The following is a 27,873-nucleotide window of genomic DNA, read 5'->3' on the forward strand; positions in this document are numbered from 1 at the left end:
ATCCCGCGGGACATAGTTTGAGGACCCCTGGTGTACACTTACTGTAGTTTCAGGCAGGGAGTTTCAGGCAGGGATTTCGTCCAGCCCTTGCAGGAGATGTCAGGGGTTGACCCCGGGACATTCTGCATGCCAAGCAGATGCTCTAGGGCTCCCCATATTTCCCTAGCGTTTCAACGTTATGCTATTAGCAACCGTGGAGATTCCACCTGCCTCTTTCGAAAGGAGAACACCCTCCTGATCAAATAATAATAATAATAATAATAATAATAATAATAATAATAATATATTTATACCCTGCCCACTGGCTGGGTTCCCAAGGCACTCTGGGCGGCTTCCAACAAAATATTAAAATACAATAGTCCATCAAATATTAAAAGCTTCCCTAAACATAAAAATAACAACAATCCATTTTCAGTCCATTGAATTAGCAATTAAGCATTTCTGGAAAGGGAAATGGCATACTTTTTTATTAGCCTAAAAAGCATGCATGAGAAAGTATTACTCATTTATGATGAGAATAGGATTAATTTATTTTGAACATCGCTGGGTTCCTCCTTGGCAGCCAGTGCGATTGTTTCAGCAGGGCTAGAACTCAGGACCCGCTGCCTTGAGGGACATCTAAGAGCAGTTGGGCAGGGGAAAGGTCTCCCTTGGGAGGTGGGGGACTCTCCTTCCTTGGAGGTTTCTCAGCAGAGATCGGACGGCCATCTGCCATGGATGCTTCAGCTGAGATTCCTGCATTGCTTCGGGTTGGACTAGATGACCCTGGGATCCCCTCCTGTCTCTCCACTCCGGAATTCAAGGAGGAGCTTCCTTGCCTCCTGCCAAGCCCTTTTCCCAGCAAGCTCTTCCTCTGGTTTCTGCACAAGGGAGGGAGATGCTCAGAGTCCAGCCAAGAGCCTCACCCCCAAAAAGGATATCTGGGCATGGGCGTAGCCAGGGGGGCAGTTGCCCCCCCCCGATATCCGTAAAAAATAACAAGAATCTGAGGTTCTGCCAAGCGGGAGAGGGCTGAGCTGGAGGGACTCGGCTTGGCAAGGGTTAAAGGGAAGTGAGCTGCCTTCCTAGAGAGGCCAGGAAGTAAGAGGGGACTGGTCCTCCAGAGCCAAGGCCCCTCCCTCCCCAGTCCTTTCCTTGCTTTGGGGTCTCTCCTGCAAGGGCTGCCTCGCTGTCCCCTCCTGGGATCTGGTGAGTCTCCTCTCTCTCCCCCCCAGAGGGTGCACTGGGGAGGGGGGGGGTCCCAGGGCTGCAGCAGGGGAGGATGCCTGGGGGGCCTGATCCGGGAGGGGCCAGGTCTGCCACGCTCTCCTTCCTGGAGATCAGAGGATCCCAAACTCACTTGGCCCTCCGCCCCCCCCTTCAGAAAAAACTCCCTTCTTTAAACAAAGGAGTCCCTGGGACGTTAACTCTGTGTGACATCGCTCAGCCTCATTGCACAACAGAGGGAACATGTGCTTCCCCCCCCCCCCAAAGAACAACAGGGAGAAAGGAAGGTAAAGTGGGGAAGAAAGGCCAGGAACAAAGAGAGGGATCCCAGCCCATATTCTGGCTGCTGCATTGCAAACCAGTTTCCCAGTGTCTCCAAGGGCAGCTCAACATGGAGGCCACTGCAGCAATCCCCTCGCACCCAGAGCATGGCATCCCAGGACCACATCCTCTCTGTCCCCGAGGGATTGTTGATGGCAAACCAGCCGGAAATGGGAGGGACCTTGGCATGAATGGCTGTGTGTTTGTTAAGCTATCTAGCAGAATAATAATAATAATAATAATAAATTACCCGTCTAAATTTTTAGGCAGATGTCCCCACTTGGGGAGTGGGGGGGATCAACTCCTGAGGACCCCCGGGTGAGGACCCCCACTAGAGCCAAGCATCCATTTTTCACAAGATACAAATGACTCCCTTCTCAGTCGGTTCTGACTTCATGCATTGACTGGAAGGCAGCAGAAACCAAGTTGATTAATCTCCCAGAAATCCCTTCAGTTGCATCCACATTTTGCATTGCTAGAAGGCTAGAGACTTATTTCTTCTCCTCTTCCTGCTCTTTCTTTTCAAAAAGATATCTCATGGTCTGGGATGTAGTGCAGTCCAGTCCTGGTTCCCAGCAAGACTCATCCATGCTTCCTCAGGGAACCATTCCCCCCCCTTTCAGGAACCTCCACATTTTGCATTGCAATCTTCTTTCTAGGAGAGCTTCAGAGCTGCTGCTTCTTCTTCTTCTTCTTCTTCTTCTTCTTCTTCTTCTTCTTCTTCTTCTTCTTCTTCTTCTTCAGAAAATAGCTCATGGTTTGCTTGCTAAAGGAAGCTTCCTCTGACCTACAAATTCTGTAACAAAACAATGTATTTTCTTTGTAGGATTTCCTTGAGCTTTTCATTACAACAGACAGAACTTGTCAGAAGACTAAAGGGTTCCTTCCGATCTTTCAGAGGCTTCCTGAGAGCACAGATGGATGAGCGAGACTCAGCTGGCCCTGGAACACGAAGAGGCCATGGCAGCCAAACTGGGAGCAGTGGGGGAATCTGGGAAAACCCAGTGCAGAAGATCCTGAGTGAGGAGGGCACCCTCTGCTCAGAGGTGCAGAGCCAGCAGTTGAGGCAGTTCTGCTGCCAGGAGGCCAAAGGACCACGAGAGGTTTGCAGCCGACTCTACCACTTTTGCCACCAGTGGCTGAAGCCGGAAAGGCACACGAAAGCTGAGATGCTGGACCTGGTGATCTTGGAGCAGTTCCTGGCTGTCCTTCCCCTGGAGATGGAGAGCTGGGTGAGGGAATGTGGAGCGGAGACCAGTTCCCAGGCGGTGGCCCTGGCCGAAGGTTTCCTCCTGAGTCAGGCAGAGGAGAGAAAGCAGGTGAGAGAGACTTTCCTCTGGATACTCCCAAGGGGCTCCAAACAGGACAGAGAGCATCCCATAATGGTCTGCTGCTGGCCAATCCGTTTTATGGGAAGATGTTATATGGCTTTAGTAGAAATGTTATTAAGAATTAAATAAGAATAGATTGATTGTGGGTAAAGGTGTAGAATTCAAGGTTAACTTGTGCTAAGATAAATTACGGAACTAAATTTGAGAAAGAGGGAAAGGACTTGCTGAAACAACTAGTTGAACTAGAATACAAAAAGGGAGGTGTGAGGAAGTCAAGGAAATAAGCAAATGAAAGAGAAGGACATGAAAATACTGGGGTTTTTTTTCTTCTTAAATGTTTTTGCTTTTTAATTATTATTTTTTTAAAATATTTTTATTGGTTTTTACACATAATAAGAACAAACAAAACAAACATAAACATTAAAAACAAACAACAAAAATTGACTTCCCCATGCCTTCCCTTCGCCACATCCTTGTTTTACCATTTTTTCGAGCAACTCATCGATCATGTTAAGCAAATGAAAGAGAAGGACATGAAAATACTGGGGGTTTTTTTCTTCTTAAATGTTTTTGCTTTTTAAATGTTTTTCTTTTTTAGTGTCTTGATGTACTGTGGTTGTTGTTTTTTCTTTTATTGCTTGTTTTTTCTCTTGTCTGTATTTATTAAACCCTAATAAATATTTTTTTTTTAAAAAGAGAACATCCCATAATGGTCTGCTGATGGCCCATCCGTTTTATGGGAAAGCATCCATGGAATGAGATCTCACACCCTTCAAGTCTTTGCCATTCTCTTTCTAGTATTTCTCCCCATTCTCTGTTTTGAATCCTTGTTTCTTTTTCAGGGAAAGGATCTCTTTGCAGAAATGGACCTGGATTCCTGTGAGGCAGAGAGGCCTCCGTTGGACACCAGAGAGAGCCCACTGGGTAAGGAGTCTCATTCTGTTGGTTTTCCAACTCATCTGGGGGTTCTTTTCATCTTGCTTTGGGGGGAGACAGTTGGGAAGAAGGGTCCAGAGGAGGGGAGACGTATTTCTGCACCACAAACATATGAAATGGGCACAAACGTCCAAATGCTCTCAGCCGGAAAGGCTTTCTCAAAGTCCCATCTGCAGTTAGAGATGCCCTGTTTCACCTGTGAGAGAAGCCAACACTCCTGGCATCCTGTTTACCTTTTTTCTCTAGCAGGTGGCAGAATGATGCCGGCAAGACCTCCTGATCCGTCTTTTCATGAGGGCAGAAGGGAAGCAGCGGCTGTGGAACCAGATCAGGTCAGGGGAAGCTGCCTTGTGGGGACAGAGGCTGAGGGATGGAGCAATGTCATGGACTTGTTGGGCACAGAGGAATGGCGGGAGGAAGCAGCTGGGGAACCAGGAAGGGAAGACAGCTCAGAGCCGAAGGAGTGGAGGTAGAAGAATGATAGGGGGAAGAGGGATAAGCCTGGGAAGATGAGGTGTCAGAAGCTGAAGGGCTTACAGGGCTTAGTGAGCTGGGAGACTCTGTGGCAGAATGCAGTGCAGAATCAGAGGCAGAAGAGGAAGGAGGCGAGTGGGAGAGGAAGGTCGAGAGGCAGAGGTGAGTCAGCATAAGGAAGAGCGATAGGTGGCTCCCTCTCCTTTTGCCAGAAGCCACCCTCCCTGCTTGTCTCTCAGAGCCAGGAGACCCCGTGCAATGCAGGAATCTCTGCTAGATCATGCTAGAGACATTTAAAATAGGCTTATTTTATTTCTAGATTCATCACTGAATGCTAAAATCGGTTTCTAAACAGTGGACAAATGAGAACAAGTAGTGGCCTGGATTCACCTAATCAGCCCCATCTACTGCAAAATGGGGCTTGCTCCACATTCCTCCCCCTCTCCATGCCCCCATGAACTCCTGGAATTTGGCTCTAGGGCATTGGGAGGGAACTCCCCAGAACAGCTCACGAGGAGAGGAGAAAGTGGATCCTTCCATTGGGGAAATTTGAATGCTTGCGTAGGCAGAATGAATTGGAAGATACATTGTGGAGTACCACCTATTTGCACAAAGACGAATACCCATTATTAGAACGCAGAATAAAATAAGCATCCATATTTAAAATGTGAAGCAAAGCAATCCTATTGAAACGACACCGCAATGTACAGGAAGGAAACAACAGAGCATTGTGTAGCAGATCATATTTCTGCTGTCTCAAAGGAGGACATTTCACTTTTTCTTTTAGGGTCCAGTGTGCTTTCAAGATGTTGCTGTTCGTTTCACGGACGAGGAGTGGGTGATGCTGGATCCTGACCAGAGAGCTCTGCATAAGGACGTCATGGAGGAGAATCGTGGGATCGTGGCCTCTCTTGGTAAGCCTCCCTGTGGGATCGTCATATCTGCCTGGAAATTCAAAAAATACCACTATGGGACCAACCTCATCTATTTTTACGGAGCTCAACAGCGCCCCCTGTAACACCTGGGAAATTAACACCCCCACAATAAAGAGTAAATTACAGGTTTTTCTTTGAACAATCTTCCTCAAATTATTCCTTTTTCTACCACAATTGGGCTGGTCTGAACTTCTTCTTCTTATTAGTTAGGGTTATTAGTTAATCACATAGAGCAAACAAAATAATAAGTCATCCCCCCCTTTCAGTTCCGTTGCATTCCATTCCACATACCATGTCTGTAGTACTTTGATGTAATCTTCCGTCTCAGTCTTCTTCATTGTTGGCAGATAAAAATATCCTGCCTCTCTTGAAGCCTGTGGGTTATCTTTCACCAATTTTTTTCCTTTTAAGTAACGCAACTTGTTTCGCTCCTGGAAGTAGCTTCGGAGGAGTTCCGAGGCCCGCCGAGGGTTGTGCACCCAGTGCCTCACCCCCTCCTTCTTCCGAACTCAGGGGTGATTTATGGCAACAGCGGGTGAAAACTGCATCTCTCCCCATAATCAGCCTCTAATTACCACGTGCGAGCTGGATAGATGTTAATATCCACCATCTTCCAAGGCGCCACTAGCGGCCCCCGAGCTGGTCTGAACTTCCGAGGCCATCTTAAATGTCAGCTTCAGAATTGTTAGGAAAGATAAGTAGCTTCAGGTTTTTGTTTTTGTCAGTCTTGGGTTGACCAAAGCGACGACTGGCAGCGAAGCTCAGGTGCTGCCAGCCAGAGAAGAAGCAGGCCTAGGGAGAGGAGAGTTAGCAGCGGAAGGCAGAGAGGAGGGGGAGAGGAACTGTCATCTGAGCTCTGAACAAAGGGGAGAAGAAAAAGAGAGACAGAGTGACAGACAGCTGTGTGAGAGCTACAGGAGTGAGTCAGACGCTGGAATGCAGGAAGCATTCTCTGCCTAATTTAAAGATACTGGAAGAGAATTTAAAGATACTGGAAGAGAAGGTGGGGGCTTCCGTGCTGAGTTAGGGGGAGGAGCTCACTCTGGGCAACTTGTGGGGAGGACGGTGAGTAGAGGAGCTCCGTCCAAGTTTGTTGCTTTAGCAATACATCTGAAATAATTAACAGCCAGAGTCATCTCACGTTTGTGGGAGAGACCAAGCCATAACAAGGACTGACATTGGAGATGGAGAGGATGCCATGACTGGGCCAAACAAAATCCATCCCAGAGAAGAGCTAGGCTTATGGAATCTCAGGTAGTAGTAGCAGTGATGAGGATGAGGATGATACAGTGGTACCTCGGTTTACAAACTTAATTTTTTCCAGAACAGGTACCACTGTAGTAATAATAATAATTTTTTGTAATGGCTTGGCTCTCCCACAGAAGCGAGACACCGGCAGTAATTATCTCAGGTTTGTTGCTCAAACACATAAATCACTCCGGAGCTCCTTCACTCTGTCTGACTTCAAGTTTGCAGTTGCCAAGTCTAAACTCCGCCCCTTCCTCTTCTTCCAACAGGGAAAAAACCCTTTCGCTTCCGCTCTTTACCCTCCTCTCACTGACCTTTTCGTGCCTTCGAGTTTTGGGGCTAGCTATTCCTGGCCTCTCCCCTTCTGTCTCTGAGCTAAGATTGGTATTTTGTGGACCTTTGCTATCTGCTGTCTGCTCTCTGTTCTCTGAAGCTCTGCCACTCGGCTGCCCCTCCTCCCTCTCACATTCCAGCTCACATTCCAGTGTCCTTATCTCTCTTTGCCTGCTTTCATACATTCCAGCCTCTGTCAGCTCCGGAACAAAGCTGACATTTTTATTTCTACCCTGCCCGTCTGTCTGGGTTGCCCCAGTCACTCTGGGTGGCTTCCAACACATATATAATCATGAAACATCAATAATAATATTCTGATCCCATATTAAAAGAACATTAACTTAAAATGAACAACTTATACTGGTGGCCAAAATTGTGGAAACCTTTTGTGGAAAGTGTGTTTCTGAGGTTTGATGGCTCATAACACCACTTTTCTGTGGAGTAATGTCTGGGACGCGGGTGGCGCTGTGGGTAAAAGCCTCAGCGCCTAGGGCTTGCCGATCAAAAGGTCGGCGATTCGAATCCCCGCGGCGGGGTGCGCTCCCATTGCTTGGTCCCAGCGCCTGCCAACCTAGCAGTTCGAAAGCACCCCCGGGTGCAAGTAGATAAATAGGGACCGCTCTGGCGGGAAGGTAAACGGCGTTTCCGTGTGCTGCACTGGCTCACCAGATGCAGCTTTGTCACGCTGGCCACGTGACCCGGAAGTGTCTCCGGACAGCGCTGGCCCCTGGCCTCTTAAGTGAGATGGGCGCACAACCCTAGAGTCTGTCAAGACTGGCCCGTACGGGCAGGGGTACCTTTACCTTTTAATGTCGTTGTTGTTTTTTAATCACTTAGTTGTGTCCGACTCTTCGTGACCCCAGGGACCAGAGCACGCCAGGCACTCCTGTCTTCCACTGTCTCCCGCAGTTTGGTAAAACTCATGCTCATAGCTTCGAGAACACTGTCCAACCATCTCGTCCTCTGTAATCCCCTTCTCCTTGCGCCCTCAATCTTTCCCAACATCAGGGTCTTTTCCAGGGAGTCTTCTCTTCTCAGGAGGTGGCCAAAGTATTGGAGCCTCAGCTTCAGGATCTGTCCTTCCAGTAAAATTAATTAATTACATTAATTAATTAAAATTAATTAATTACATTAATTAATTAAAATTAATTAAAATTAATTAATTAATTAAAATTAATTAAAATTAATTAATTAATTAAAATTAATTAATTGACATAATTAATTAATTAGCTTTAATTACGGCCTTACAATGCCTTCCCATGAAGTTTTTAGTTCTGCAGCTGTGAGAATGTGAAACCAAGTCTGAATTATTGCCTCTATTAATTGGGCTTCCGATTGGGTTAAAATCTGAGCTATTCCCAGGACATTCTGGCAGTGGAATAGAATTATCTTGAAAGCACCGCTTGCACACACCAGCAACATGACATGGAGCTGAATCTTGTTGAAATAGAAAAATAAATAAATAAATAAATTTATATATATGCATGCTTCAGTATCAGGGAAAATATCACCTGTGGAACGCTTCAGTTTGGGCTAAGTTATTTCCTTTATGTATTTGGGGGCATTTACATTTCCATTAATGACGCAAATTCTGCCCACACCTTTTGCTGCCATACAACCCCAGATCATCACACTATCTGGGTGTTTCACGGTCGGTGTAATGCAAGTAGGATGTAAATGTTCTCTGATTCTTGTCCTCGCGTATTTCATGCCATCACTACCAAGCAAGGAGATTTGGGTCTCATCCCTTCAAATAACACTGTCCCATTCTTCCACTGTCCACTTAACAAGGGTTTAGTCTTTCAAGCTTTGCTTGAGAGATAACAATGGCTTTTTCCTTAGAATTCTAACATTTTGACCAGTCCTTGCACTCAACTTCACATTACATTGCACCATGTCATCTTGTATACACCCAGATGATATTCTTCTGTCATGTAGGGACAGTCTCTCCATTCTTCGATCGTCACTTGCCTTTGTGCACCTTTTCCTGCCTTAACCAGTCTGATTTTTTAGTGACTGAGTCTCCATATACGTCTTCAAAAATATAGAAAGGCCAGCTTTGGTTATGTTTTCCACAATCTTTCTTCTAATTTCTTAATAACTGTAGCCCTGTTCACTTAATAGTACTATTTTACATCGCTTTCTGGGTGACCAATCAACTCTTTGTGCCATTTCTTTAATTTTATTATGTTGTTCAACCTCACTAAATGAAAGAAGACAGAAAACCAACCAACTTGTTAGCAATCACGTAACACACTGACAAAAGTCAACCTAAGCAAGTTGTGCTTCCTTTTTCTGGTTTTTTCGCTATAATGTTTGATAGAATACGGGTAATTAAACAAACTTTCTTGAATTGCATTCTTGATTAAATTAAATTATCTTTCCATTGATATATAATTTTATAATATTACTCCAAAAGAAGCAGAGTTTTGAGCCATCAAGCCTCTGAAATTTTTCTCCAAAGGCTTCTCCACTACTGTATATCAAACAAACCAACATTCAACAACACATCAGAATATAATAATAAATATGTTGGTTAATGACAAACAACACAGGTAATGAACACACACCCAACTCCCTTCAGTTCTTCTCTGAGGCTCTAACCCTTTTTGTCTGCATTGCAGATTACGATGAGTCGGAAATCGAGAACAAAGGTGACCACGATAAAATCCCCAGAGAGGAGAAGCCACGTAAAAATTTAGAGTGTGGAGAAAGCTGCAGTCAGAGCTCCCATTCCACTTCCCATCAACAAAATCTCATTGGAAAGAAACAATATCAGTGTGTGGAATGTGGAAAGAGTTTCAGGAAGAGCTGCGATCTCACTTGCCATCAAAGAATTCATACAGGAGAGAAACCCTATCAGTGTGTGGAATGTGGAAAGAGCTTCAGTAACAGCCGCAGTCTCACTTCACATCAAAGAATTCATACAGGGGTGAAACCCTATCAGTGTGTGGAATGTGGAAAGAGCTTCAGTGACAGCCACAGTCTCACCTCCCATCAGAGAATTCATACAGGGGAGAAACCCTATCAGTGTGTGGAATGTGGAAAATGGTTCAGTCAGAGCTCCCATCTCACTTCCCATCAAAGAATTCATACAGGGGAGAAACCCTATCACTGTGTGGAATGTGGAAAGAGCTTCAGGAAGAGCTGCGATCTCACTTGCCATCAAAGAATTCATACAGGGGAGAAACCCTATCAGTGTGTGGAATGTGGAAAGAGCTTCATGAAGAGCTCCCATCTCACTTCCCATCAAAAAATTCATACAGGTGAGAAACCTTATCAGTGTGTAGAATGTGGAAAGAGCTTCAGTCAGAGCTCCGATCTCACTTCCCATAAGCGAATTCATACAGGGGAGAAACCCTATCAGTGTGTGGAATGTGGAAAGAGCTTCAGGAAGAACTACCATCTCACTTCCCATCAAAGAATTCATACAGGGGAGAAACCCTATCAGTGTGTGGAATGTGGAAAGAGCTTCAGGAAGAAGTACATTCTCACTTCCCATCAAAGAATTCATACAGGGGAGAAACCCTATCAGTGCATGGAATGTGGAAAGAGCTTCAGTCAGAGCTCCGATCTCACTTCCCATAAGCGAATTCATACAGGGGAGAAACCCTATCAGTGCATGGAATGTGGAAAGAGCTTTAGTCAGAGCTCCTCTCTCATTTCTCATCACATAATTCATACAGGGGAGAAACCCTATCAGTGTGTAGAATGTGGAAAGAGCTTCAGTCAGAGCTCCAGTCTCACTTACCATCAAAGAATTCATACAGGGGAGAAACCCTATCAGTGTGTGGAATGTGGAAAGAGCTTCAGTCAAAGCTCCAAACTCACTTCCCATAAAAGAATCCATTCAAAGGTCGGAAAAACTATTTTACAGCTTTAGGAGCTAAGAAATCCGCACCTTTATTACCTTGCGTTTATCTGATTGACATCTAATGCCTTTTGAACATGTGGTGTTTTGTGTTTTTATGTTGTAACCACCCTGAGACCTGTGGGTGTAGGAATATGCACCAATATTTAAAGACCTAGGCGTCTCCCCTCCATTAAATTTTTAATTTGGCCTGTGGCGTTTGCCCTCCTAAGTGTATGGCATCATACTGGGTCATAAGGAAAGGGTTAACTAAGTGTAAAATGATTAACCAATAGGAACCCAAGCGGAGGAGTTAGAGTTGTTAATAAGTGAGTCTGGAGTTAGAGAAGGGAGAGGGAGGATAAGTCTGTGGGGTTGGGCTAGTTTGATGCGAGAGAGTGAGAGAATCTGTTAAGAGGAGTCAGTTAAGCAGCTGGGATAATCAGTTAGAAGGTATTAGGAAGGTATAGGCCGGTAATGAAACTAAGGTTAAGAAACTGACAAGAAAAATTATCTGAAACCGGGACTTCCGGGTTGGCGCCATCGTTTAATGGCGGGTTCCCTCTGAGCTCCGGAGGGAATTGGCTCTGCAGAGACCGGGTCTTATCGCTGCGGCGACGCGGGGACCCTTAAAATCACAGGCGTAGAAGCCTGTGAGCGTAGTGACTCGGCGGGCACCATTTGTGCCCCCCCAAACTGTGAAGGAGCCTTTTTAAAGGCTTCGGAACGGGGACGGGGTGCGGCGCGGTGCTGAGAGTACTCCTTCATCTGCAGACTGAAGCCGCGAGCCATTATCGGAGAGCGCTGACTTTCCTTGGAACATTCAGACTTTAAAACAGCAACCCGTGAGTAATACGGGAATTGGAATCTTAAAGAAAAATTTTGCGGGTTAGGAACGAGCGGGGAAGGGTTAAAAAGGAAGTCCACCCCCCTCTTTGTAAACAATTTAAAGCAAAGGACCTGCTAGCTAAGGTCGAGAGAATCTTTTTTTTTTTTTGTAAAAGACTTTAATTTCACGGTTTTGACATTATAAGAATTTTTGCTGGAGGATTAAAAGATTAATTTTGGGAGCTGAAGTTTCACCCCCCCGGACCCGGGAATGTCCCACGAGAGAGCCTGTTGATGAAAGACTGGAAAGTTTGACAGCTGTCAAGTTGGCTGTGAGTTTCTGTTGCTTCTGTTGGTTAATTTGTAATAATTTGTTTAAACTAAGGAAGGGCTGATACAAAATAACCTGACTTTTAGACTTGAGCTGAAAGGAATACTAAGGAACTAAAATCCCCCTAGAGGGGTTTAATGACATTACAGGAAAGGCTGGAGGAAGGAAAATTCAGGCTGAATTGGACAGAGCATTTGTTCTCTTGGGAAAGTTACGAGGCCAATCTGATGTTTTGGCTATGAAATGTTACAGCTCTGGATTCAGCAGTAAAGAACATTGTTGAACCTGATAAGGACTTGAAACAAGGAGCCTATCCAATTGAACAAATAGAGAAAACGGAGAGCTTTGACAATATGGAGCAGGTGACAGATGTCCCTGAAGAAAAGTAAGGAGGAGCTGAAACTGTGCAGAAGTTAAAGGAGAGCAACATTTTGAAGCCTGACATGATGACAAAAAAGGAAAATAAAAATCTGATGTGGAGAGCCTGGCCTGAATTGGAGGTGGAAGTTGGAGCCTGCGGGACATTTGGACCTGAAAGGAGTATAAAACAAGATTTGAAGTACCCCATAAGCTTTATCACTAAAAATGGAGGTCTGGCTGGTAGAAATATGGATCCTGTTGGGCCGGAGTTTCTTAGAGATTTGGATCCTGTTGGGCTGGAGCTTCTTCGAGACTTGGAGTTTAACATAAAAGACTATCAAAAAGACCGGCAGAGAGGAACTGAGAGAGAATTGAGAGCCTCGGACGTGAGATCTCCAGGCTAAACAGTATATTGAGACTGATGGATTTTTGTTGAGGACTGAAACCAGGAAAAGGGTGGGTGGAGTCTGGGAATCCAAAGGGTATATAAATATAGTTTGTTTTATTTTTATTTTGCTTTGTTATTGGTATGGAAATTGGGAAAGACGTGGAAGGGAAATTTTGGTCAACTTTAGGAAATACGTTTTGTTTAAGAAAAAATAATGAGGTATAAATATTGTAGGTGTAAATTTGGTTAAGTTAAAATTGATCTTTTTTAAAAATGGCTAAAATTAAAGGAAAATAAGGTTTGTAAATATAAATTGAGGAAATGGAAGAAAGAAGAAAAATAAAATAACAATATGTTAGAATAAATTAAATTAAGTTAAAATGGAGAAGTAAATTAAGGATTTGCTGAGCCAATAATTTAAATTGGAATACAATAAGGGGAGGTGTGAGGAGGTCTGAGCAACAAGTTAAAAGAAATTAAGTATTTGAACTTTCAGGTGTTTTTAATTGTTTTTATTTTTAAGTTTTGTATTTTTGTATTTTTTCTTTTTGTTTGTTTATCTTTGTCTTTGTTGTTATATGTGTTGTTCTTTTTTGAAAATGCTAATAAATATTCATTAAAAAAAGAAAAATTATCTGAAACCATAAACTTGTTAATGCTTATAAAATAAACTTGTTTATTTGGTTTAATGTTAACAACTGTCTAGATGCAGTGTGTACCTGAGAGAAACGGGTTGGTGGCAGTGGGGAAGCGATCCAGTGGTGGCACAGGGATCAATAGACTGTCAAACGTCCAGGAACCCTGTGTGAACGCCACAAAAGTGTTGGCAGCGGTGGGATAACATCAATATGCCTGTGAAATCCATTCAATACCCTGTGGTGGGATATTTAGATTGTTGCACCTAGTCACCAAAAAAGCGACAGCAGCAGTGGGATCCAAATCAATATGTTTGAGGCGGGATCAGATAGATACGCCTGTGTTGGGGAAAACAATACACTTGGAGGGGGAAGGGTAAATCTGTGAAGTGATTACCTAGCCTGAGTGTGTAGTTGTAAAATACCCAAGGTAAGCCACAAAGCCAAAATAACAAGGAAAAAGAGAGCTCAAAATCTGTTCTGGCAGAGGGTTTAGGCTCGTGGTCAGAGGCAGTAAGCTTGAAGGGTTAGAGTGAAAACCCATAGCAGAACTTTGGGACCAGAGTCTTGAGAGAAGCCTAGCCAGAGGGAACGGTACTGAGAGGAAATTTCTCTTATTTTGTTAATTTACTGACAATTCTCACTCACACATTATGCTGCCCAAAAAGATAAGAAACCCTGTGAGGGAAACAACTTATGAAAGTTCTGAAGGAGAGGAGAATGGAAATCCTCAGAGGGGAGAGCACTGTTTAGAAAATGTAACTAACATTCAACCTGAGGCAGGAGGTCCAAAATTCTCTGAAGACTTTGTAAAGTGGAAGTTAGAACAAGAATATAAATTGGAATTAGAAAAGATTAGATCTGTACAAGAAATAGAAAGAATTAAAGCTGAAAGTGAGAGCTAAAGAATTAGGGCTTAGCAGGAGAGCGAAAGAATGAGAGCTGAGCAGGAGAGGGAAAGTGAGTGAAAGAATGCAATTTCAGCTGGAGATGAGGAAACTGGAATTAGCAGCTATGGAAGATCAAAATAATAGTAATAACACCATTAGTCACACTCAAGTGAAGGTAGATTTAAAGCGTTTTCCTGTGTTTAAGGGGAAAGATAGCCCTGAGGCTTTTATTATATCATTTGAAAGAGTTTGTCAAGATTTTCAAGTGAAAGATGAAGATAAGATGAAGATACTTGGAGCCAAAATAAGTGGCGCATTAGCTGAAATCTATGCCCAAATGACCGAGGACCAATCCAAAAATGTTGATATGTTTAAGCAACTAATATATACCAGGTTTGGGATTACCCTAGAACAACTGAGAAAGAAATTTAGAAGTGTGACTAAAGTGAGGGAGGAGACATATGCTCAGTTTGGGGCTAAAATCTCAAACTACCTCACAAAATGCTTAGAACAGGAGAGGGCAGACTCCGTTCCAAAAATCAGAGAAGTGTTTGCTCTGGAACAATTTTATGAAATGATAAACAGCCAATTAAAATATCTTATAAAGGAAAGACACCCTCAAATCACTTCAAGAAGCCGCTAACTTAGCTGACCGAATAAATGAAATAAGGGACCATAGGTTTGATGAACCAAGTTTTGGCGGGGAAGAAGAAGAAGAAGAAGAAGAGTTTGGATTTGATATCCCGCCTTTCACTCCCTTTAAGGAGTCTCAAAGCGGCTAACATTCTCCTTTCCCTTCCTCCCCCACAACAAACACTGTGAGGTGAGTGGGGCTGAGAGACTTCAAAGAAGTGTGACTGGCCCAAGGTCACCCAGCAGCTGCATGTGGAGGAGCAGAGACGCGAACCCGGTTCCCCAGATTACGAGTCCACTGCTAAAGGCTAAAGTGGCACATTGCTATGCCATTAAACAAGACAACCTTTTTTGAAAAACGCTGGGGAAATTATTTGGATTGAAGGGAGGAGATTTCTAGGGTTAAAAGATACAGGCTCGCAAGTCACTATTGTCCACCCAGAGATAATCTGTCCCACCAAAATAATTCCAAGGAAAGTTATGCGATTAAAAGGAATTTCAAAGCAGCCTGAGGTATTACCCATTGCAGAGATCCATGTTAAGTTCCAAGATTGGTCAGGACAGTGGCAGGTTGCTATTTCTGAGGAGATTCCCACCGCTGTGCTGATCGGATGGGATCTCTTAGAGCATGAACAGAATTCTTTTGTAGTTACTCCAAGGGGGTTCAACAGTCACCCGATGCTGAGGGGAATGCTACTGTTGTCAAAGGAGACAAAGCTGAAGAACAGATCTCTGAGGGGAGAAATGAAGCCCTGCTGGTTCCTTTTACAAAAAACCAAAAACGTAGTTTTGCCCAAGAACAGAAAGAGGATGCTGATTTAATTAATTGTTTTGAGGCAGCCCAAACAAAGCAGAAAACCTGGTACGACAAAAAGGCCAAGAACTTTTGAACCCAATAGTGAAGTGTTGCTACTGAGACTAACCAAAGGAAATAAAATGCAACTAGCATGGAAGGAACCATACAAAATTGTGTCCAAAATGAGTGATGTAAATTACATAATCCAACAAAGGGAAGAAGGGCGTCAGGTGGTTCGTGTGAACATGTTAAAGCCTTATCTTAATAAATCAAAACAGGAATTTGTTTCTAAATGGGAGGTTTTCAAAGAATATCTGAAAAATAAATATAGTAGTTTCAATTCTGTTGCAGCATTCGAGGAACTTCAGTAATAGTTGCTGGTAGATAGAAGAAACTAGATTTATTGAAAATAAGTTTAATTATGAAAAAAGTGTATTGGCAATAAGTAATATGAATTTGAAATATGGAACAGACGGGAAGTTGGGTCTTTAGTGTTAAGACCAATAGATGTTTTATTGTTTGCCAAGAAAATTATGTGTCTATGGTTATTTTTGTAATTTGTGTGTAATTTGGTATTTGTGTTTTTTTGTGTGTGTTTTTTCTTTGTTGTATAAATAAATAATTTTTTTAATTTTAAAAAAAAAGCCTTATCTTAGACCAGAAGGCTGGACAGTGTATGCAATACGTGAAGATCCAGACGAAGCCAATAGAACATGCTGGGAAGGGAGAGGGGAGCAATTGTGCAATCTACAAGAAAATATTTAGAAGATCATAGTGGGAAGACTATAACAGAAGAAGAAAAAATTCAATTAAATAAACCAATAAGAATAGAAGAGATCCAGAACGCGATAAGAAAAATGAAATTAGGGAAGGCCCCGGGACCAGATGGTCTATCCGCCAAATACTATAAAACCTTGGAAAGTCAACTAACACCAGTACTTTGTGAAACCATGAATAACATTTTAAGAGGAGGAAAGGTACCCGAATCCTGGAGAGAAGCTCATATCACGCTAATTCCCAAACCGGACACAGATAAATTGAACATAAAGAATTATAGGCCAATATCATTGTTAAACAATGATTATAAGATCTACGCAGAGGTGATGGCAAATAGATTGAAAAAATGTTTAGCAAACTTAATCCATAAAGACCAAGCAGGATTCCTTCCAAACAGATTTTTGAAGGATAATGTGAGACATGTTATAAATCTAATTGAATACCTAGAAGTCAAAAATGAAATACCTGCAGTTTTGGTATTCATAGACGCAGAGAAGGCGTTCGATAATGTCTCGTGGGCTTTCCTACTAAAAAGTATGGAGAAAGCGGGGATAGAGGGCGAATTCTTGAAAGGTATAGAGGCAATATATAAGAACCAATCTGCTAAATTGATTATAAATAATAATCTTACAAATACATTCAGAATTGAAAAAGGGACAAGACAAGGATGCCCTCTCTCCCCACTCCTGTTTATCATGGCTCTAGAGGTAATAACGAATAAAATAAGAACAACACCAGAGATACAAGGGATTAAGGTAGGAATAAAGGAATATAAATTAAAAGCCTATGCGGACGACTTGATGCTGTCTTTGGAAGAACCACAAAAAAGTCTCAACAAAACACTGGAATTACTAGAAGAATATGGTAACCTATCTGGCTTCAAATTGAATAGATTAAAGACAAAAATGATGACCAAAAATCTGGGAAAGGAAGAAAGAGAAAAATAAGAAAAACAACACGGAATTAAGATCACGAAAAAAAATAAAATATTTGGGAATTTGGATTACACCAAGAAATATAATTTTAATTCAGGATAACTACTCAACACCCCTTCATGGATCACTGCCTTGCCGTGGCGAAGGGGCTTGAAGAACTCAGAGAAGCTATGAACTATGCCGAGCAGGGCACCCAAGATGAACAGGTCATAGTGGAGAGTTTTGACCAAACGTGATCCACCTGGAGAAGGAACCGGCAAGCCACTCCAGTATCCCTGCCAAGAAAACTCCATGGACAAAGACAACAGGCATATAAAAGATATGACGCTGGAAGATGAGCCCCTCAGGTCGGAAGGCGTCCAACATGCTACTGGGGAAGAGCGGAGGGCAAGTACAAGTAGATCCAGAGCTGATGAAGCGACTGGGCCAAAGCCGAAAGGACGCTCAGTTGCGGATATGCCTGGAAGCGAAAGGAAAGTCCAATGCTGTAAAGAAAAATATTGCATAGGAACCTGGAATGTAAGAACCATGAACCTGGGTAAGTTGGAGGTGGTCAAAAATGAGATGGCAAGAATAAATATTGACATCCTGGGCATCAGTGAACTAAAATGGACGGGAATGGGTGAATTCAGTTCGGATGACCATCATATCTACTACTGTGGGCAAGAAACCCGTAAAAGAAATGGAGTGGCCCTCATAGTCAACAAAAGAGTGGCGAAAGCTGTACTGGGATGCAATCTCAAAAATGATAGAATGATCTCGATACGAATCCAAGGCAGACCTTTTAACATCACAGTAATCCAAGTTTATGCACCAACTACTTGTGCTGAAGAAACTGAAATTGACCAATTCTATGAAGACTTACAAGACCTTATAGAAGTGACACCAAAGAAGGATGTTCTTCTCATTATAGGGGATTGGAATGCTAAAGTAGGGAGTCAAGAGATAAAAGGAACAACTGGCAAGTCTGGCCTTGGAGATCAAAACGAAGCAGGGCAAAGGCTAATAGAGTTCTGTCAAGAGAACAAGCTGGTCATCACAAACACGCTTTTCCAACAACACAAGAGACGACTCTACACATGGACATCACCAGATGGGCAGCATCGAAATCAGATTGATTATATTCTCTGCAGCCAAAGATGGAGAAGCTCTATACAGTCAGCAAAAACAAGACCTGGAGCTGACTGTGGCTCAGATCATCAGCTTCTTATAGCAAAATTCAAGCTTAAACTGAAGAAAGTAGGAAAAACCACTGGGCCGGTAAGATACAATCTAAGTCAAATCCCTTATGAATACACAGTGGAAGTGAGGAACAGGTTTAAGGATTTAGATTTGGTGGACAGAATGCCTGAAGAACTATGGATGGAGGCTCGTAACATTATACAGGAGGCAGCAACGAAAACCATCCCAATGAAAAGGAAATGCAAGAAAGCAAAGTGGCTGTCCAATGAGGCCTTACAAATAGCGGGGGAGAGAAGGCAAGCAAAATGCGAGGGAGATGGTGAAAGATACAGGAAATTGAGTGCAGATTTCCAAAGAATAGCAAGGAGAGACAAGAAGACCTTCTTAAACGAGCAATGCAAAGAAATAGAGGAAAGCAATAGAATGGGAAGAACCAGAGATCTGTTCAAGAAAATTGGAGATATGAAAGGAACATTTCGTACAAAGATTTCCATAATAAAGGACAAAAGTGGAAAGGACCTAACAGAAGCAGAAGACATCAAGAAGAGGTGGCAAGAATACACAGAGGAATTATACCAGAAAGAAATGGATGTCTCGTATACCCCAGGTAGTGTGGTTGCTGACCTTGAGCCAGACATCCTGGAAAGTGAAGTCAAATGGGCCTTAGAAAGCACTGCAAATAACAAGGCCAGTGGAAGTGATGGTATTCCAGCTGAACTATTTAAAATTTTAAAAGATGATGCTGTTAAGGTGCTACACTCAATATGCCAGCAAGTTTGGAAAACTCAGCAGTGGCCAGAAGATTGGAGAAGATCAGTCTACATCCCAATCCCAAAGAAGGGCAGTGCCAAAGAATGCTCCAACTACCGCACAATTGCACTCATTTCACATGCTAGCAAGATTATGCTTAAAATTTTACAAGGAAGGCTCAAGCAGTATGTGGACCGAGAACTCCCAGAAGTGCAAGCTGGATTTAGAAGAGGCAGAGGAACCAGAGACCAAATTGCAAACATGCGCTGGATTATGGAGAAAGCTAGAGAGTTCCAGAAAGACATCTACTTCTGCTTCATTGACTATGCAAAAGCCTTTGACTGTGTCGACCAAGGCAAACTATGGCAAGTTCTTAAAGAAATGGGAGTGCCAGATCACCTCATCTGTCTCCTGAGAAATCTCTATGTGGGACAAGAAGCTACAGTTAGAACTGGATATGGAACAACTGATTGGTTCAAAATTGGGAAAGGAGTACGACAAGGCTGTATTTTGTCTCCCTGCTTATTTAACTTATATGCAGAATTCATCATGCGAAAGGCTGGGCTGGATGAATCCCTAGCCGGAATTAAGATTGCCGGAAGAAATATCAACAACCTCAGATATGCAGATGACACAACCTTGATGACAGAAAGTGAGGAGGAATTAAAGAATCTTTTAATGAGGGTGAAAGAGGAGAGCGCAAAATATGGTCTGAAGCTCAACATCAAAAAAACGAAGATCATGGCCACTGGTCCCATCACCTCCTGGCAAATAGAAGGGGAAGAAATGGAGGTAGTGAGAGATTTTACTTTCTTGGGCTCAATGATCACTGCAGATGGTGACAGCAGCCACGAAATTAAAAGACGCCTGCTTCTTGGGAGAAGGGCAATGACAGGCCTAGACAGCATCTTGAGAAGTAGAGACATCACCTTGCCAACAAAGGTTCGTATAGTTAAAGCTATGGTTTTCCCAGTAGTGATGTATGGAAGTGAGAGCTGGACCATAAAGAAGGCTGATCGCCGAAGAATTGATGCTTTTGAACTATGGTGCTGGAGGAGACTCTTGAGAGTCCCATGGACTGCAAGAAGATCAAACCTCTCCATACTGAAGGAAATCAACCCTGAGTGCTCACTGGAAGGACAGATTGTGAAGCTGAGGCTCCAGTACTTTGGCCACCTCATGAGAAGAGAAGACTCCCTGGAGAAGACCCTGATGTTGGGAAAGATGGAGGGCACAAGGAGAAGGGGACGGCAGAGGATGAGATGGTTGGATAGTGTTTTCGAGGTTACCAGCATGAGTTTGACCAAACTGCGGGAGGCAGTGGAGGACAGAGGTGCCTGGTGTTCTCTGGTCCATGGGGTCACGAAGAGTCGGACACGACTAAACGACTAAACAACAACAACAACTACTCAACAACGTGGAGGGAAATTAAAAAAGATGTGGATGTTTGGAATAGATTTAAACTCTCGTGGATAGGAAGAATGGAGGCTATAAAAATGAATATACTCCCAAGAATGTTGTTTCTGTTCCAAAATATACCAGTTCTTAAAGGCTCCAAAATATTCAAAGATCGGTAAAAAACACTCACGAAATTCATTTGGAACGGGAGAAGGCCAAGGATGAAATATAAATTACTTATGGATCGAAAGGAAAGAGGGGGTTTTTCGGTCCCGAATTTAAAATTGTATTTTGAAGCCGCCTGCCTTTGTTGGATCAAAGACTGGATAACTTTTGAAAACACAGACTTATTAGATTTAGAAGGATTCAACAATAGGTACGGCTGGCATACTTACTTATGGCCAAATAAAGAAAAAATACATAAAGGTTTCACAAGTCACATTATTAGAGGCCCATTATATGACGTTTGGGAGAGAAACAAAAAAATGTTGGAATGGAAAACACCGTAGTGGTTGTCCCCAATAGATATTTTAACAATTAAAAAAATAAATATGGAAGGACAGAGATTGACTTATGAAGACTTACTGACGAGATTTGAAGGCGACTGGACATTAAGATCATATGAAGAACTGAAAGGAAATTTAACAGGCTGGCTACAATATCATCAAATAAATGCAAGATGGACGGAAGATAAAAAAGTAGGAATAAATGAAAAGAAGTCCAAATTCCAAATAGAAATAATAGAGAGTAAAACCAAGCTGTTGTCCAAAATGTATGATATACTACTGGAGTGGGAAACTAAGGATGAGGAAATCAAGGAGGTTATGATAAAATGGGCAATGGACCTGGGGCATAATATAGAATACGAAAAATGGTCAAAATTATGGGAAAATGGAATAAAATTCACGGCAAGCGTTACAATAAGAGAAAATGTACAAAAGATGATATATAGGTGGTATATAACACCAGTTAAGCTAAATAAGATGTATAAGACGGGTAATAAGGCCTGCTGGAAGTGTAAAACAAAGGAAGGCAGTTTTTTTCACATGTGGTGGACGTGTGAGGAGGTGAAGAAATTTTGGGATTTAATTTATAACGAGTTAAAAAAAATACTTAAATACACCTTTGTAAAAAGACCAGAAGCCTTCTTATTAGGAATCATTGGCGATGAAATAAGAAAAGAAGATAAAACTTTATTTCAATATTCGACAGCAGCGGCCAGAATACTAATTGCACAAAATTGGAAAAGTACAAATATACCAACAGTGAGGGAGTGGCAAGCCAAATTATTTGAATTTGTTGAATTAGCTAAAATGACTCAAAAAATTAGAAACCAAAAAAATACAAAGTTTATTGATGATTGGAATAAATTTATGACTTATACAGAAAGAAATTATAAAAACTTAACAACTATAGCAGGTCTATTATAAAACTTACGATGTTCTATTTTTTTCCCCGGGGTGTATGTGTTTTTTGATTTTATTTCTTTGTTTTTCTGTTTTTTTGTAATGTTCTTTGTTAGCTGTAAAGAAAACTCAATAAAAAAGATTTTTTTTTAAAAAAAGGAAAGCCCCTGGGTAGCATCCAAAGTGTTGTTAGACAATTGAACTGACTGACAATATGGATTTGATTGATATTTGGAGAGTTAAGAACCCCTTAGGAAGAGAGGGAACATTCTTTTCTGAAGCCAAAATGACATCGACATCCCCCATTCAAGCGGCGCCGACAAGAATTGACCAAATATGGATAACTAGAGGAATGGCACCTAAGATTCAAAAAGCGGAAATTTGCCCCAAAACTTGCTCCGACCACAATGCTGTGAAAATGGATATGAAGCAAACACCAACCGGTTCCTTCAGATGGAGGATGAATGACACCTTGTTTAGAGATCAAGAGGTTATTAAGAAGGCCCAAAAAACTTTGAGAGACTATTTTGAGATAAGTTTGAATACCAATATTGAAAAAAGAATAATCTGGGACGCAAGTAAAGCAGTCATGAGGGGGTTTCTGATTCAACAGAATGCAATAAAGAAGAGAGCCCAGAATGAGAAAAAAGATAAAATTTTTGAAAAGATAAAAGAGGGTGAAAAGAAATTAAGAGCAAAACCAAAATCACAAGAGATTCTGAGAGACATAAAGTTATACCAAGTGCAATATATGAAGATGATGAACCAGGAAATTGAATGGAAAATCAAACAAATGAGACAAAGGACATTTGAATCGGCGAATAAATGTGGAAAATTGTTAGCTTGGCAAATGAAAAAAAGACAAAAGCTTAATACAATTACTAACTTGGAAGTGGAAGGAAAGAATATTCAGAATCCAGTGGAAATTAGAAAATGCTTCCAGAGGTATTTTAAGCAGTTATATACACAAGGGCCACAGAAAGAAGTTGATATAGACCATTTTCTAAAAACAAATGGATTACAAAAAATCTCTCAAGAAAATAAGATAATGCTGAACCATAAAATTACAGAACAGGAGGTAGAAGGTGCCATTCAGAATATGCAGTTGGGCAAATCTCCAGGGCTGGATGGCCTAACCTCAAAATCTTATAAATCTTTGAAAGACTGGTTAATTCAACCACTAAAAGAGGTTTGTAATGAAATTTTGGAGGGGAAAAAGCGCCAGACTCGTGGAAGGAAGCCTACATCACCCTTATACCGAAAACTGAGTCTGAAAAGACACAAGAACTACCGCCCCATATCCCTGCTCAATGTGGATTACAAAATATTTGTTGATATTTTGGCTAATAGATTTAAAAAAGTATTAGTGGAAGAGATACACAAGGACCAAGCTGGCTTTCTCCCAGGTAGACACTTGTCTGACAACACGAGGAATATAATTAACATTTTGGAGAAATTGCAAGTGAACATCAATACTAAAGCAGTGATAATATTTTATAGCTGTGGAGAAAGCCTTTGACAACATTTCTTGGAATTTTATGAAGAAAAATCTTCAGGGGATGGGGTTTGGTCAAGGGTTTGAAAATGGTATAAGTGCAATCTATTCAGAACAAAGGCTAAGCTATTGGTTAATAATGTGATGAGAGAGGAATTTAAGATAGAGAAAGGGACACAACAAGGTTGCCCAATTTCCCCATTGCTTTTTATTTCGGTCCTGGAGGTTTTGCTAAATATGATTAGAAGAGACCGGCTTGAAAAGCTTTTGCAGATGACTTAGTTTTGACGTTACAGGAGCCAGAATCTAGTACGAAAAGAGTATTAGAATTGATTCAAGAATTTGGTCATGTGGCAGGATTCAGGTTGAACAAATCAAAAACTAAAGTTCTTGAGAAAAATGTAACACCAGTTGAGAAAGAGAGGTTTCAGAAGGAGACGGATTTAACAATAGTTAAGAAAGTAAAATACCTGGGGGTTAATATGACGGCTAAGAATGTGAACCTATTTAAAGATAACTATGAGAAATGTTGGACAGAAGTGAAAAAAGATTTAGAAATATGGTCAAATCTGAAGCTTTCCTTGTTGGGTCAAATTGCAGCTATAAAGATGAATGTATTGCCAAGAATGCTGTTTCTGTTTCAATCATTGCAAATTGTGGACAAAATGGACTGTTTCAAGAAGTGGCAGAAAGATATCTCTAGATTTGTCTGGCAGGGCAAGAAGCCCAGAATAAAATTCAAAATATTAACTGATGCAAAGGAAAGAGGCGGATTTGCCCTGCCAGACCTTAAACTTTATTATGAATCAGCAGCATTTTGCTGGCTGAAAGATTGGCTGCTTCTTGAGAACACAGACATTTTGGACTTAGAATGTTTCAATAATGTTTTCGGGTGGCATGCATATTTGTGGTACGACAAGGTTAAAGCACATAAAGCATTTAAAAACCATATTGTCAGGAAAGCATTGTTTAACGTCTGGATGAGATATAAAGACTTGTTGGAAAATAAAACTCCAAGGTGGTTGTCACCAATGGAAGCAAAGGCTTTGAAAAAACTCAATATGGAGGCCAAATGGCCGAAATATTGGGAAATTTTGGAACAAGAAGGAGACAAATTGAAATTGCAAAGCTTCAAGAAGCTAAAAGATAAAGTGCGAGACTGGCTTCATTATTTTCAAATAAGAGAGGCTTATAATTTGGATAAAAAAATTGGCTTCCAGGTGGAAAAATCAAAATTGGAAACAGAACTGTTAGATCCCAAAACTAAGATACTTTCAAGAATGTATAACTTGCTGTTAAAATGGAACACGCAGGATGAGATGGTTAAATCTGCTATGATCAAATGGGCACAAGATATAGGACATAACATTATGTTTGCTGACTGGGAACGGTTGTGGACCACCGGTATGAAATTTACGGCATGTAATGCCTTAAGAGAGAATATTATGAAAATGATATACAGGTGGTACATGACTCCACTCAAGCTTGCAAAAATCTATCATTTGCCCGATAACAAGTGTTGGAAATGTAAGGAAAACGAAGGTACATTCTTTCACCTTTGGTGGACGTGCCCAAGGATTAAGGCTTTCTGGGAGATGATATATAATGAAATGAAAAAGGTATTTAAATATACCTTTCTGAAGAAACCAGAGGCCTTTCTCCTGGGCATAGTTGGCCAATTGGTGCCAAAGAAGGACAGAACTTTCTTTATGTACGCAACAACAGCAGCAAGAATACTTATTGCAAAGTACTGGAACACACAAGATTTACCCACCCTGGAAGAGTGGCAGATGAAGGTGATGGACTATATGGAATTGGCGGAAATGACTGGCAGAATCCGAGACCTGGGAGAAGAGTTGGTGGAAGAAGATTGGAAGAAATTTAAAGACTACCTGCAGAAATACTGTAAAATTAATGAATGTTAAATTGATGTTGGATTGAAAATAAGTGGTATTAGCAACAAAGTTAAAACGAATATGCAAAAACTGGAGTGATAATGGATGAAAATATTTAGTTATAATGTGTTAAGATATAGGGTTAAGATAAACAAAAGAGGCTAAGGATTTGCTGAACTGATTATGTAAATGGGAATACAAAAAGGGGAGGCGAGAGGAGGTCAAGGAAAGTGGCAAATGACCCAAAAGATATAAAAAGTGGATTTGTTTTTTAACTTTTTTTTTCTTTCACTGATGTGTTTTTATTTTATTTTTTTGCTCTATGTATTATTGTATTTTTATTTTTTGTATTTTTTTCTTTGTTCTTATATGTTCTCCTTTTTTATTCTGTAAACTTTTGTTTATTTTTTGTAAAACCTTAATAAATATCTTTTTTTAAAAAAAAGTGTTGTTAGACAAACCTGAGGGATCTATCCGATTTTGCCTGGATTATAGGAAGCTGAACCATGTCACTAAAGCAGATGCATATCCAATGCCACATTTAGATGACCTGATCGAAGCTATAGGCCAGTGTCATTACATCACCTGCCTATACTTAACAAAGGGATACTATCAAGTAAAAATGGACCCTAGGAACCAGGGGGAAACTGTGTTTAGAAGTCGCTTAGGGCAGTTTGAGTTTAAAGAATGTTCCAGCCACTTTTCAACGACTGGTGGACAAAATCCTGAACGGATTACGAGGGTTCACAGTTGCTTATTTAGACGATATTGCTGTGTACAGTCCAACTCGGGATAAACACAAAGAGCACTTCGGGATAGTGCTACAGCGAATTAAAGAGGCGGTCTTAACCCTCAAAGCTAGCAAATGCCAGATAGGGGGCTCGATTATTCAATACCTGGGACACATGTTGGGAGGAGGAGTGATGAAACCTTTAGAGACAAAGGTAGAAGCCATTTCAAAATGGCCTACCCCTACCTCCAAGAAGAAAGTCAGAGCTTTCCTAGGACTAGCCGGTTATTATCGAAAATTTATTCCAAAATTTAGTGAGTTAGCAGCGCCTTTATCTGACCTAACTCGGAAGAAGGAGCCAGATAAGGTTAAATGGACAGCAGCGTGTCAGCAGGCCTTTGATGCCTTAAAAAGCGCCTTGACGTCAGGACCAGTCCTTGTTGCTCCTAATTATGATCGTGAGTTCACCGTCTTCACCGATGCCTCCAATGCCGGGATCGGGGCCGTACTGTGTCAACAGGGAGAGAAGGACAACCTGCATCCAATCACCTTTATAAGCAAGAAATTACTTCCGAAGGAAAGACATTTTCGACCATCGAGAAGGAATGCCTTGCCAACCTGCGGTTGAAAGTTAACCAGTGCACAGTTATAATTTTTCTGTAGTTAACTGAATACCTAAGATATACCAGGGTTTATGTATAAATGTACATTTTGCCAGAACAGAGTAATTGATGTACCAATGTTATGTGGGATGTGAAGGGTGTAATAACAGGTTAGTAAATGTTTATTTGCCTTAGATATGTAATGCTGATTGATCAGGAGAATAACTACTGTAATTTTCGCTCCATAACACGCACTTTTTTGCTCCTAGAAAGTAAGGGAAAATGCCTGTACGTGTTACGGAGCGAATGCACTGGACTGGAGCCTAGGCTGCCGTCAGTCAAGCAAAGCGCCTGTCCTCGCTTTGCTTGCTTTAAAGCAACCTACGGAGGAGCTGGGGAGGAGGGAGGGAAGGAGAGCCATGGCAGCAAAGCGGGCAGCAGCCGCTTACACGGGAGGAGGGACAGACGGGAGCCATATCGAGCCGTAAGGAGGCAGGCGGTTAAACGCCAGCAGGCGCTTTTAAAAGCATTGCGTAGTCAGCAACAGCTGCTGCAGCCTCAGCTAGCACAGGTCCGTGTGCTCTCTAAACGGAGCAATGAGGCTGGAGAGGGAACGCAGGGCACAGGAGGGGTTGGATCGGGAAGGGAAAAAATTAAGTAACCAGCAGCCAAAAAAACCCCAACCTCGAGCTCTGAGCCACAAGCGAGCGCAGTGAAAACCAGGAAGTAAAAAAAAAAGCTGGGGAAGGCAGGGGATGCGGGAGAGGGCAAAACTATGCAAATCCCCCGCTGTCTCAGCTGATCTGCTGGGGACAGGAGCTGGAGGTGCTTTTTTACTTCTGCAGCTTGTTTTCAGGCAGGATAGATTTGAGCATTGTCTGGGTCCTAGTGCCCCTACTGCTTTTTTGTGCTCCATTCTATTGCTGCTGGTGGCTGCTTATCACTCAAACTGAACCTGATACCAGTAGGAGCACTTTTACACAGCTAATGGCGAATCCCCTGCAATCCAAGTCCTCCTCACTTGCTCAAATCTATTCTGCCTCAAAACAAGGAGCGGAAGGAAAAGGCAGCAAACTGTTAAATGGAAAAAACCCCAGGCACAGGGCAAACACCTTAAGTATACCTTTAAAGCAACAGTGCTCTTTCCCTCCCTCCTCCCCGCTCAGCTCGCCGAAAAGATCCTTCTCCACCCACCCCACGAGTGTTCC

General features: G+C 42.0%; 1 protein-coding gene across 2 annotated transcripts in view; it reads left to right on the plus strand.

Moving 5' to 3' along the window:
* The first annotated feature begins 1,085 nt into the window (after positions 1-1,085).
* LOC309369092 (uncharacterized protein) overlaps positions 1,086-27,873 on the plus strand; it is a 67,075-nt gene continuing 40,287 nt past the window's right edge. The window contains exons 1-5 of one of the 2 annotated variants that reach the window (XM_081909741.1): positions 1,086-1,188; positions 2,354-2,846; positions 3,701-3,782; positions 4,044-4,126; positions 5,056-5,182. In XM_081909741.1, the coding sequence (XP_081765867.1) occupies positions 2,445-2,846; positions 3,701-3,782; positions 4,044-4,126; positions 5,056-5,182 (694 nt within the window). In that variant the 5' untranslated portion in view covers positions 1,086-1,188; positions 2,354-2,444. Of the gene's footprint in view, positions 1,189-2,353; positions 2,847-3,700; positions 3,783-4,043; positions 4,127-5,055; positions 5,183-27,873 lie in introns of those variants that run through there. The other variant, XM_081909742.1, reaches the window with a different exon arrangement.

Source organism: Podarcis melisellensis (genome assembly GCF_964234715.1).
Source record: "Podarcis melisellensis genome assembly, chromosome: 4".
Classification (NCBI taxonomy): Eukaryota; Metazoa; Chordata; class Lepidosauria; order Squamata; family Lacertidae; genus Podarcis; species Podarcis melisellensis.